This window comes from Patella vulgata, chromosome 5 (assembly GCF_932274485.2).
Source record: "Patella vulgata chromosome 5, xgPatVulg1.2, whole genome shotgun sequence".
Taxonomy (NCBI): Eukaryota; Metazoa; Mollusca; class Gastropoda; family Patellidae; genus Patella; species Patella vulgata.
In genome coordinates, this window is record NC_065883.2 from 19,661,794 (window position 1) to 19,676,232 (window position 14,439).

Below are 14,439 nucleotides of genomic sequence, written 5' to 3' on the forward strand. Positions count from 1 at the left end.
TCTCTGGTGAAACGTCGGCGCACTGATCTTCCGTGTGTTCCCACTGTCTGACGTGCTGTCTCAGATGTTTGTGTGAAGGGATTCTGCACGTGCTGACGCACAACAGGGCGGTCTTGTCGCCTTGTGGTAACCCTTGGTCTACTAGTTCAGGGGCGATCATCCGTAGTGTTGGTGGCTCGAAAGCGTTGCTGAAGCCTGTAGATGGTCCGAACATTGACCTGGAAGTGATTGCGAACAGCTTGGGCAGTGTGGCCAACGTCGAGTCTTCCAAGCGCCCGACTCCTCTGAGCTGTCGTGAGTCGTGGCATGCTACTGGCGTTGTAGTGTGAATGATTTAACCAGGTATGGGGATGCATTTTATAGGGCTGCATGGTCTCGGTGAACAGTACGTGCAGCATGAGTTACATGAAAATCACGGAGAACACATTACCATCTCAGAAGTCAGGTTGCGTTTTTGAGAACATTTCCTGAGTTCAATTTTGTGTTTGGGAAGGAGCCTTATTGCTCAGGTAAAGTTGGAGATGTGGTCACAAATATATAATAAAACATTTGGCAAGTTTTATGCAATGCATTTATTCAGAGTAACATACCAACCTGAGTTTCCTTTTGCAGCTTAGTATATTTCAATTTGTTTGGGCTTTTTTATTGATTTTAGTTCAAACACAGAAACAATTATAGTTAAGACTGACTTTGTGTATCATAACATATTTAGGGAGCCGCAGTGGCTCAGTGAGTAAGGCGTTTAATCGCTAATCTAGAGAGGCTGTGTTCGATGTAGGTGTTGGCCGAGAAATTCCATCCTGATTTTCCAGAGTGGTTTCCCCACGTCAGTGGTGTAGGACGGGATGTCTGGCTAGGGACAACTTGAACACAAAAAACCGTTGACAGCTGGAATTCGAAATAGTAGGGCATATGCCGGTCTTCATTAGCCTAGTCGTGATACAAAACAGATATTAAAGAACCAACATATAAAATCCCGTGCAACCGCCAATCTTCTTTTTGGCGCAAATCAAAATGATCTAGTCCTTTTAATATATTAGATCAAAGCAGAAGAATGAGATATAAGTTCAATACAAATAGGAAATCTGAATGATAGACTCAGCTTTCTGCACTATCAGTGATATTGAACGGTACTATTAACCGTTATTCAGTGACATTTTCGACTTGCTTAAACATTAATTCATCTAATTCACATGTGCCCCTTTTCGGGATAGTTACGATAGAAACTGGCACTTTTCACGTCTACGCATTATTTAAGCATTAATTGATTTAATTCACATGTGCCCCAGTTTATTATATTTACGGTAGCAACTGGCAATTTTCCAAGATGATGCACAAGGAAACATTTGACAAGGATATGAAAAAATATTATATCAACAATAGTTTCTTTTCTTTACGTGTTTTATGTGCTGTTCGTTCAATACTCTCGTTTTGCTAAGGATTCCAGGTTTGCCAGCCAATTACAAATGCAATGGGACTCCTTACTAATAACGTAATATGTCACATTTTTACGGAGGTTCGATATGGATGTATCGACTCAATTTACGGCGTTCTACAGGTCACGTTAGTCTCGTAATGTGTTTGCTGTTATAAGAAAGACGTGGGTCGTCAAGGCTCACAGGATATTTTCAGAATGAAATGTAAAATATTTAAAGGTTTGATGCGTCATTTGCATTTCCGCTAAAACATCAAATGTCTCATGGCTTAATCAAAATCAAAATCAAAGTACCAACCACATTAGATAATCTTCCGGCTTGGATTCAATAAGATTTTTAAGAAAAAGGGCATATATACATGTATCTTGTATTTCTGCACAAGAAAAAGGCGACGGCCTTATTTCATAACGAACATCATATATGGATGAAATTTCCATTCAACTTAACTATGTAAATACTGAACGAACTGATCCATTTTGGGACCAATATTCCTAATAGAGATTTATTTTTCACACTATTGTAGTTTGCTCGAGATTCCAATTTCTTAAAATGACACAACGAAACTTTAAGAAACAATATTTTATAACTATTGAGTTTCTTTGGTCAGTGACTTTTCAAATTGGTTTAGAGCAACAATTGTAGGATACGCCACTCTCCGCCCCCCTCCCGAGGAACGTTATCGAATAAAACCGAGACCTCCTATAAGTTAGCCATGAGCTACTTCCTGACCCACTGAGACATCACGGCTTCCGTAATAAGGATAATAATGAGATAAAAATTATATATTTGTTATAACATTAAGTGGTTAATAACATCTCCAGTAATCTAGTATTAACCAGTTCATGTGTGAGGTAGATCTTGCGTTCTTGTTCTAGAACATCTTATACCGCTTCACAACAGTAAGCAAATATTAAAGTGTTTCACATGAATGTTTTTAAATATATATATAAATAATTATGCCATACACACGCTTAGTACAATGACGGTCAGGCGCAAGTATTCGGAAAATCTAAGTTTGTGGTGGGTCCAAGAAGGTTGGGACATACTGGTTTACAGAATATATACATGTATAATTATATGCCACACACAAGCTTTGTACGATAATGGTCGGACGCACTTTTTTTGAAAATCTAGGTTCGTGGTGGGTCCAAGAAGGTTGGGTCACACTGGTTTACACACGTTTTTGGAAAATATATGTTTATGGTGGGTCCAATAAGGTTGGGATACACCGGATTACAGACAATCTTTCGACTGGTTATGCAAGGGAAGTCCACAAGAAGTCGTCTGCTAAATTTGCGTTTGACAAAATAAGGGTTTATTTCTAATTTTACTTATTGTGAGCTTTACAATCACCTCCAGTCTAAAATTATATTTTCCTGGTCACTAAAAATATCACACTTTTAGTTTAAAAGTAAGCTTGCTTAGATGACCCAATGAATCTCGAGGACTAGAGTTAATGTTTTATCCAGAAGACTACGGTCTGTCAAGTCCAGATTCAAACCCCATCTCCAGTAAGCAGGATATGGTTACTGTTCTAATACACCTCCGCTTTAAGGTTTTCACATAGCTTAAAAACACACGTTTCTTATCATGATCAAAGTGCATTGTCAATATGGCGCGGATGAACGTCCCTACCGACTCTTTAAATTGACATAATGACTTGTGATTTATGTATTTATTTGTAACCAGGAAGGGGGATAATGGATACGTATTGGCATTATTAGTGGAAACGGAATACAAAAAAATAACATAATCGTATAACATAATCCCACCCTATATCTGTGTATTGTAAACCAAATCCATTAATGGAAGATACAGCTTTGATTCGTTAAAGATCCAAAACGGAAGTCAATAGGATTATAAAGTACTGATAAAGGTATTATTACCAATCGTGGGCAGGAATATGGGTTATCTAGTCCTAAAAGTTTATTTACGATCTTTGTTCAAACATTTTCAGCTGTATTCTTAAACATGGCTTCCAGGATTTATTTTATTTATTGTATTTTTCAGGCTTTTTAAAAGAAAATCAGAATTGAAGTCCATGTTCAAAGAGTTTAAACATTTGGAAAAGGAAGATGAATTAAGGGATAACGAAGCATTGGAACACCACGCGACGCTGGTTATGACGACTTTAGATGACGCCATTACCAATATAGATAACGTAGAATATATATCATGTATGTTGTCAGAACGAGGCGGCTCCCATGTTCGGTTTAATGGCTTCCATGAAAATAATTTCTACGTAAGTGTAAATTTATAGTTTCAGTTACTAATTACTTTCGTATTGTCTTGGAGGTTATCGTTTTTTTTTGTTCTTTACAAATGGTAACCGAAACCATAGAATACACGACTCGTGTACTGATTATAAAATTATTTTAATTTCTGTTTATAATTTCAAGTATGATGGAAAATATTGAGTTAGAGGATAAATTATGTTTTTAAAGAAAATAATAGAAAATAAAAGAGAAATGTGAGTGAAACGTCAACAACAATACAAAAAAATATGATCTGGACGACATTAAGGCTTTCAAATAATGTCAGTATGCGAGTTTCCGAAGATGCAATTTTAAATCATAAAATAATTTTATACAATTGTTAAAAATAAGTATTTTAGATTTTTCCACATTTAATAGCAAACAGTTTTTCTTTCAAATCCCTCGGGAGGCTTTTCATTATATTAAAAGCATTACAATAACGCCGGGGTTTCAATTGGGTGACAAATGAGAACATTTCGTGTCCAGTATGTCTGAGTAATGTTTTTATTTGCTGTGATACATTCATCCATTTTTAAAAGTTTTCTTCGTAGACTAAGCCAATATTTTAACAGAAAAAAACACGTAAAACCCGGCTTGAGCTGAACAGAATCTATTGAGTGTTTAAGCCGGGGCTCCACTTGATGTCAATGGTACACCGGAATGACACTTATCCTTTTTCCTAATCGTTTGGAACATAACAAAAACAGTTGGCGTGCACGTAAAATAACACATTATTATGTCAGTTGGGGTGCGATCTAGGGTAGGCGGAAACTCCACTGGTTGGACACGGTTCTCATTTCTAGCATTTCACACGCGACCATTGCAGCAACATATAACCGCAGCTTAGTCTTGAGATGAAAGATGTATTGTGATCAACTCCATTTCTTCCCCTTACCTTAGCTTTAGACTGCAAAGTAAGAAAAGTCTGGTTCCCCCTTGTCAGTGATGCAGGACGGAGGGCCTGACAAGGACAGCTGTCTATTCCTTCGGATGAGACGAAAAACCGAGGTCCCGTGTATATATTGGAATGCACATAAAAGATCCCTTGGCAGTTGGAATTGGATATAAGAGTAGGCGATAGTGCCGCTACCCGGGCTAAATTTCCCTCATAGCACACTGTATGGCGTATGTCCGTCTTCATTAGCCCAGTATAGGAGCAGAACAGTAGGACGTTAAACCCCATTTCATTTCATTTAAGAAAAGTCAAATAAAATAACACAGCTACCCTTCTTAAATAAATAATAAAATATAGAAATTTAAATATAGAAATGTACAAGATCTATTAACCCAATTTGATAATACCGATAATATATTTTATTTGAGTGTGTATAAAAGGTTAATATCTATTCTCTGGCACAATTCGTCTTGTTCGAGAGCAGTAAATAGGTCTTTTTATTGTCTAATTAATGCCCCCAGTACGCCTCAAGTGCTGCGGTTCAGACAAACAAGTGCCAGCAAATTTCTTTCCTTCTCTGTGAAGAGGGGGTTTTGGTGATCGAGTGGACTAATGTGTGAGCTTAAGGTTTGACAATAAGTCAAGTGGCATGGTTTCGATCCCAAAAGTAAGTGTCCAGAAGTAGGGTCGTCTGCATAAACTCATGTGTTTTCTCTGGGTCCTCCGGTTTCCACCCCATTGCGAAAGACCCGCCCGCGCAAGCGAATTATAGAAATGAAATTTCACCGGGTACCATATGTTAATTCCGAAATAAACTATAGTTGGAATATTTCTAGAAAATGTACACATAATTTCTTAGGAATCTGATGTTAAAACTATTCCTTTAATACTGACAAAGTAGTCTACTATAATGTTCTCAGTAGACAGTAATAAATCCATGCTTAAAACCCACTCGTTCAAATACCTTGAAAACACTTTCTTCAGAATACCTGTCAATCATGTCCTCCAAAGAGAACATCGCGTTATTGGATTCTGAATGTAGACGATTTCCTCTATTAACGTGACAAGCCAATGTGGCAAAAAGAAGTCCTAAACAAACCAAAACAATTTCTACGTTTGGACAGTTACTTCAGCATGTTCATATAAATATGGTTTCCTCACACTGCTAAAGATCCCTGTGCACAAGCGAATTATTGAAATAAAATTGAAACATATGTTAGTCCCAAAATGACCTAATTTGTGTCGAGTGGACGTTAAACCCCATCTCTCTCCCCCCCATTCAACCTGATGTATTTAATTATCCGTTAAAACTGTTGCTTAATTAAAACGTCATCCAAGGGATCAGTCTTGCATATATTGTTGACATTATCATTGACAGAGAACATCTATTTATTAACGCCCTCCCTTTGATCAGTTCAGTGGCTCAATATCATAGGAGCATATTCGTTTGAGGTTATAAACAATGTACTGAATGGAAATATCTATCGAATTGTTTTATAGTACTTAGGATTAGCGGTTATGAATAAAATTGTTATAGATTATACCAGGACGGTCTGAACATGACTTTCTTATCTGGTCGAGGTCGATACAATGGCACCACCCCAATTAAAGAGGCATTATATAGTAAGTGCAACACACAATAAACAACAAACACAAACAATAACACGAAACAAACATACGGACAGGATAATATGAACTACACAGACACGTAAAACAACAAACGCGCATATCAAGTGAATGGATCCGAGGATACGCCGTAGGAGCAAAATCTTCCAATCGCATGTAGTTATGTAAAATGGAAAATGAGGATTATTTACGCTATTCTTGTTAAAACATTAAATATTGATAAAGTAATTTGACTGAACTACTCTGTTAACTATAATATAGCTAGAACTCTTTTTATACAAATCTTACATAATGCATCTTTAAACGTTAAGCTATATAACGTCCAGTAGAGCGTGATGTGGCATATTATTATTTGTAAGAATTTGATGTCAAGACAACTCCAGCTGATGTGTGATACAATTACTTTCTACATAAATGGCTTCCAGGTTTATAGGGTGTAATCTCATTGAAAAATGGCCTTTCGCAATTTATTGTTTATTTTCACGTATTTGCTAATTAAAATCTATTCCCAGCCTTCTACTAATGTGAAACTTAATATAAATTATCAGGGAATCTAATTGTGAAACTCTACTAAGAAATAAGAAACCTTGCATGTCAAATGATAGTGAAACACAAGCCTAATAAGCATTAATTCCTTGATCTTCTTTATAAAGAAACAAAAGTCATTTTTTCACCGGTACAAATAACATGCTTTATAGTTTCTGTCACTTTATTGGACAGCTTATTATTTAAAGAGAGAATATGAAAGATCGGGGTTAAGGATTTGAGCAATAAAAGTATAAATCTAACAGTGGATGATGAGAAAGATTATACCGCCCTAGCGACGTTATATTGCTGGTTAGCGCCGAATCAACATTTACAAATTTACACTGAACAATTTAAAAACTGTGATCAGTTTTATTGAAATCACCATAAAAACGATCCTTCCAATCCGCACAGTAAGCATCCATCGACCAGTTCCCAGCTGGCTATTCTTCTCTCGCAGATTGACTTTGATTGACAGAGGTTAAATAGACGTCTTGATAATAATCAATTACACAATAATTTAGAATTACGCCATCAAAAACACATTGATTTATAAAGACAGACAAACATTTTACCCGATTTTGCTTCACGTTGCTAGAAATGAAAGCAGGCAAACCAGTAGACAAACAAGGGTTTACATTTCATTCAATTAAGAACTACGCGTAAATCAACAACCGCGGACCTATATTTAAACTACTTGAGTAGAAATACAACTTTACTCACGGAAAACAAATATACCAAATAGGAAGATAGACATAAATGGCGCTAAAATTGAGTACTGTTGTGCGTTCGTGGGAACTATGTAACAAGTGAGCGCTGGGCTGTGTATATAACGTATTGAGTGTTTCGAGCGGATACCAAAACATCCACTCATTCAAACATTACTATTTAAACAAATCTAAAAACAATTTATATAAAGACTCCTTTCGTGTAAGAAATACAATTTTATTTGGACCGATTCCCTATTACTGTTAAAGCAAAAATGCTGGACGGCGGTTGTTTTTCGTTTATTTTAGTACTTTCAAAATACCACCACAATAATTCCCACATTTCTAAGGCTTCTTTGTTTCGTCAAGTGAAATACCCGTCAAAACGTGGTACCTTGTTCTTCGCGTGCAGTACAAAGACTCACGTTACATCTACTGGTTGAAGACGGTTTAGAGGCTTCCCACTTCCTCTGAAGGTGAAAGGGATACAGTTAGCTTAGATTCCATTTTTTCAATATTATGTTACAGATGATAATCAATTGTTGTACAATAAATCACCCGTCCTCGTTATACCAGAGCTTACACTTCACAATTAACTTCTCTATTCGCTCTTATCGTACAACGGGTTGTCGCTGCTTAGCACGCATGATCATCGCGTGATTCAGTTATGCTTTCTAATGATAAATGTTGATATGCATCAGGTAATTTTTATCGCCATTTAAAGTAGTAGATTGTTATACATCGTATTATCAAAACGAATATATTGGCTGTCCTTGATTAATAAAGAGAGGTCGTCACAGTAGACGTGGAATTTTCGGAAATGACATAGAATGGGAATTTCCAGGGAAATGAATCATATTCGATTGCATTTACAAGCTATTGGTGATTATCATGACAATAACGAATTTCAAACAGATCAGCGATCTAGTTGATATAAGGATATCAAGTCGCATTCTAAGACGCCAATGCGTAAAAAAACAAACATGGAAGGTCAGATGCGACGACAGGCCAGGTCATCCGTCATGTGTATAATTGAATATTTAGTATTAATACGAGTTCAATGCTAGTTATTATATAAAGTATCTATGTATGGGTTTTGGGTGGTGCTGTATTAGGTCATTGTCATACCAAATTCTATGAAGGAAAAGCTTGTCCCAAGCATGCGTATCATTGACGTGAACACATTGAATAAATCATAAGTGTTGGTATCCAGAATTTTAATTAGGGTTTCGTGATTGAGTACCGACCGGATTTACAATTTGATCGATAAATACTAAAGTTCTCTGAACTCTGTAGGTGACATTTGGGATTGTACTAATTGGAGCCAAGAAAGCGGCCTTCACGTTTTGTTTATAATAGGCGGCCTTCATATTAACATCCACTCGAAACTTCCTACTTTTTACCTAGAGCAAATAAAACTGTAAAACGTATCATAAACGCAGGTGAGTACAGGCCCGTAGCTAGCCCAAAAATGTTGGGGGGGGGGGAATGAGGCACCCCACCAGTCATGCCGTTTTGGACGTCCCATTGATCAAGTCGTGGACGCCCAATCAATCTCACACGGCATTATGCATTATGGGATACCCGACAATCATTATACGTCCCCTCGGGATAAGGCACCCCACGGATCACGCCGTTTTGTTGGCCGCCCCGTCAATCAAGTTGTGTTGTTAATCGTGAGGCACCTCATATAAGACGACATGATTGCCGAGGCGCTCATGAAACCAAGCGACATAACGGAGGCAGATTTTTCCCGGGGGGGGGGATTGCGCTAGCTACGAGCATGGAGTATGACGTGTGTTGTATTTGTGGGGGTGGGGGTGGGGCTTGCGCTAGCTACGAGCATGGAGTCTGGCGTGTGTTGTATTTGTGTATTTTTTTAAGAAAGTGCTTAGAAAGATTGACGGTAATAAATTATTAACCGAAAGCAATGGTTATTATCACAATAAATCAATTGCAACTCAGATTTAATTTAACCATTTACTACCACGCAAAGCAGAATTAAGGCACTCGCGGTAAGCTGTGTGATAGAAACACCTATTGCAACTATTATAATGTTTTGATGAACGTACATGGAAATCACAAATGAACCTTCACTACCCCGAGGCCGCCTCATGGATTGGAATTTAGAATTTAAAACCATTGGTATTCCGTAAGACGCAAATACCGTAATCGATGAAAATATAATAGCATGACTGCCTGGGACAAAATAAAATGACTCCTTTGCAACACATCTGACATAACATTTATGTTTGTAAATTTATACCTACATAATATAATGTGACTATTATTATCCATTAGCTCTACGACACAACAAAAGTATCGAAAATCAGTAACAAGTGCGAGCTTACTTCGCCTACGATCATAGGCAGATAGAAACTGGCAACACAGGTTGTTCGGAATCGTAACTACACGCTCGTCGTCTGAAACTAGTCGTAACAGTGAAACTAGCATGAAACTAGTTACGGAATGGTCGAAAACTAGTTTTAGTGCACTCATTTTGCCCGGGATTTTCCGACCGGTCAGTTGTTTGTGGTCCTCACCAGCAGTTTGTTTTACTCGCTGTTACAGGACATATAAATGCTCTTGATTAACCGTTTCTCTGTCTTCATGTACCGATGACTCAAATTATAAAATAAGGAAAGAACAGTCTCCATCTAGAAATGAATGCGTTTTCGTTATGAAACGCCAAATACGGGTTACATTTTATATTTTAAAAGAATCTGACGGACAGTAAAGTAAATCATGTCAGTCTGTTCTAGCAATATGATGTCGAACAAAACATACCCCATCAGCCGAAGTTAACGGTTTAATTTATATACGTACTTGAACATGTTACAGATCAGTTAGCATATATAAATATACACATGTCAGTCAATGTTTTTATAGATAAATAGTGGCAGACTTTATTTATTTGTAAAGTTAGAACTTATCAATCAACTCATTCGGGTTTTATTAACTCTTAGTTGCCTAACCATCTTTCCGCGATGCTATATTAATTACATGCACATGCCGATTTTTTAATTATGCCGAGTAAAATTGTTTATTGACATTGGCTTGGATTTGCGCAGCACTCATATTATCCGTTAGAACTTATCAATCAACTCATTCGGGTTTTTCAAACTCATATAGCCCGCTCAGACGCTTAAGTTGAACTGGTTTAAAAACCTTGGGTATCGTTAAACCAGTTTAACTTTGTCGTCTGAACGCATATGTGAGGGAAAAAAAACAAGTTTAAAAACCTCAGCTCGCGACCTGTCTTCGAGAAGGCCTTTTATTTTAAATTGGTTCATCTTGGCCGTCTGAACGGGTTGGCTTAAAAAAACGGCTCCAGCCTGTTTGGCCATGCGCAGTACGTCAGAATAGTTAAACTGTGAACACAACACGACCCGGCGATTTTGAACTGGTTTAAAAATAAGCGCCTGAACGTATACTAGTTGCCTATCCATCTTTCCTCGATGCTAACTCCTAGTCGCCTAGCTATCTTTCCGCGAGGGTATATTAATTACATGCACATGCCGTTTTTTTTATAATGCCGAGAAGAACCGTTTATTGACATTGGCTTGGGTTTGTATAGTACTCCTGTTATTAATCGTTATAAAATGAAATGGCATAACTGATTATTTGCCGGGTATGAAATATAGTCAATAGACCTTGGTTGATTTTCATAACAAAATCTTCAACGACTGCAATTTTCAATAAATTTCAACAAAATTTAAACATACATTATGCTAGAGCTACATCTGCCAATTGCAGGTCTTTCTTTAGGCCTGAAATGTTATCTAAATTATTAATTAGACATTAATTAACTCATCCAGACCATAATCAACTCTCGATGGCATCGCTAGCCTGCAATATTTACTGGATTATGATCCCATTTGCTGCTCGACTTCCATTCATAATTGTATCATGAAATGGATGATCGAGACTGTTTTTCATCGTACAGACTTTAGTAATGATGATCGAGGCTAGACCAAAATTTCAATCGCTTAATTTTCGGTTAATAGTGGATAAATTTGACTAAAATTTTCAGCAAATTGCCTTTACATTATCTAGTTTTTAACTATTATAGCGAGAACTGCCAGCTCTTTATTTTATCTTCCATAATGTATCTTTAAAATTCACTCAGATGTAAAAAAGAAACAATACTTACTACTCTGATGTAAAAAAAACAACCAACAAAACAATTTGACTACCCAGATGTAAAGAAAACAGAAAAAATTAGTACTCCGATGTAAAAAATAAAACAAAATTTATCACTCCGGTATAGATACCAAATAACTGCAGAATATTCCAAAATGCGTCATAAATGTAACCTTTCGGTTCAACCCGGTCAACTGAGACTGTTTTCCTTAGCGAATAGCCAACGATTTGCATTTGTCAGCAATAGAAACCAAACAATGGAAAAACTAAAGTACATAATAATTAGAACAGTAAATCCTACCAATGGGTAAAATGTACAATACTAACCGTAGTATGATAAACGTGATAACCATACAAAAAAAAAAAAAAAAAAAAATACCCGACGTATTAAAGACGCATTGCGTAAGATTTAGATAGAGAGCTTGCCACTATTGCAATAATTGTTTAAAATAGACAATGAACAATGAATATATTAAAAAATTCATTCAAATAACTTTATTCCTAACGACTAAGTCTCTATTATCCATTTTATCGTTAATTTTTAAAATCTGGCGCGCGTTCTAATCCATGCAGATCTCTGCCATCCGATTTAGAGAGCTGATTATGGGCTTATCATGTTAACAAAATTTTAATGTCTATAACATTAAAAGCTAAAACAAAAATCCGGCAATCGGCAGATTTAGCTCATACATAATGCATCTTTTATAATATACCCAGAACTCTATGATGTCTTGATTACTGGATATATACATCATGGTCCACAAAGTAGGAATTCCATTCAAATTTAAAGGCATCCTTCGTGATTGATATACATGCACATCTGGTTTTCTTAGGGTTGTTTAAAGGTACTGAAATACTGAATCATTCTGTAATTTGATTCCAAATATATCTCTAAAGTTATCTGACTCCAAATGTCGATCGATGTTGATAATTTTATTTAAAAACAGATATGACGTATTTTCCTACGTGTATGTTTTCATTTCGGAATGTCGAATCAGTGTACATATTAAAACAATAAAAATTATACAGAATATCAGCTGACTAGATTACACTGAACAAGCTGAAATGATATTTATTGTAAAACATGTAGCATTTCTGGAGCACAGCTGTTTTACAGTAATGTACTAAATTCCCAGGACTATTGTTACGCATTATCGACATTTACCCTCCTGTATGCCATGTCTATTTCTACAAAACCTAAATGTCATCTTTAACACTGATTGGAGGCTTCCAACAATCCCATATTTCGAGACGCAGATACATCATTTTTACTCGAACTCGAAATATGCAAACGACTGTGCAATATTTTTCAAGCAGAATATTTCCAAATTATACTTGTGTCAGGGTGTAGATATTTTGGGAAATTAAACTTTTATAAGTTAAATATGCATTATTGAAGAGCTAAATCTGCCTATTGCGGGTCTTTTTTCGGCCTCAAATGTTATATCGATTATCAATTGGGCATTTATTCGCATGAGAAACCCACAATCAACCCTCTAGACGATCGGATGGCCATGAAATTAAATGGATTATAAAAATACAGACATTTGATAATTTGATGTATAAATGAATAATAATGACAATCAACACTATAATGAGCAAAACTTCAATTACTCATAATTTTGCTCAGAATAAAGTAATCTAAATAAATTGTTTTCAATAATATATTCACTTTTCATTATCTATTTTTAAACTATTTGTAGCAAGAACGACCAGCTCTTTATCAAAATCTTTCATAATGCACCTTTAATGTGTTATCATTACGCACAGCCCATATCGTAAAATAGTCATATATGAAATTATTTAGTAATATTTTATAGTCCTATGGATAATGAAATTAAAAAATGTTGTCCACATTAAAAAACAAATGTCTGTTCTAATGCGCTTAATTTAGAAAGGAAGGCTATAAGCCAGGCTGTCATAAACAGTGGTAAGATTAAAGAAGTAAGAGGCCATTGATAAACGTAAAAAACAGTTATTAATATATTGAATCGATCTGATATGGTAATTTGGTCTAGTAATAAAACGTGCAGTATAGGATTAAAGATGCATTATGTAACATTTTAAAGCTGGCCGTTCTTGCTATAATAATAGTTTTAAAATAGATAAATAGGTAAAGAAAAATGAATATATTGAAAATGTATGTCAAATTAGTTTATTGTGAGCGAAGTTATGAATGGTTGAAGTTTTGGCAAGAAATAGCATAACTAGTTTCTACTGTCTATCATTGCTACAATAATAAAAGTAGTTTCAATTTCCAGTTTAATGATTAACGCACAAATCGAACACGTTCTGAAGTTTTCCCCCAATAAATATGTTTGTACATCTAATTGACAGAAGCTATATGACAGCCTACTGAAAATAAAAACATTACCCTGCATGTGGGTGGGATATTTCAAGACGCCACAGTGATAGTTATCGAGACTATTATCACCTACCGTGGTGGGTATTCTATTTGAAATATTGATTTAATTCCACACTAATGTAATATTGACAATTGAAAATAATTCCCATGGGTGTATCAAATTTTCAACCATCCTGTGGTTATCATGCGATTGATACAATCTTGATGCAACATGTTGATTTAACATATTTTATTAATTTTCTCTGAATTTCAGTTGTTCTGTTCTAGCTTGTATACACAAGATAATATGAAAGATAATCCTCGTCGTCACACGTTATGAAGTAATATAATAATGCAACCATCAAAAAGACCATCGTAAACGCTACAAAAAGAGAAAATAACAAACATAATAAATGTGACAACGTACGGTAGGGGGCCACGGTGGTTCAATAAGGTCCATATATTGGCCAAGAAATTGCCTCGAGATTTTCTAGCTAGTGTGGTTTCT

The 14,439-nt window shown here is 35.9% G+C and overlaps 1 protein-coding gene across 1 annotated transcript in view; it reads left to right on the top strand.

Moving 5' to 3' along the window:
• Positions 1 to 14,439, top strand: part of LOC126821450 (neuroglobin) — a 78,581-nt gene that overhangs the window by 46,662 nt on the left and 17,480 nt on the right. Inside the window, exon 2 of the mRNA XM_050549871.2 lies at positions 3,447 to 3,678. Within this exon, the coding sequence (XP_050405828.1) occupies positions 3,447 to 3,678 (232 nt within the window). The remainder of the gene's footprint in view (positions 1 to 3,446; positions 3,679 to 14,439) is intronic.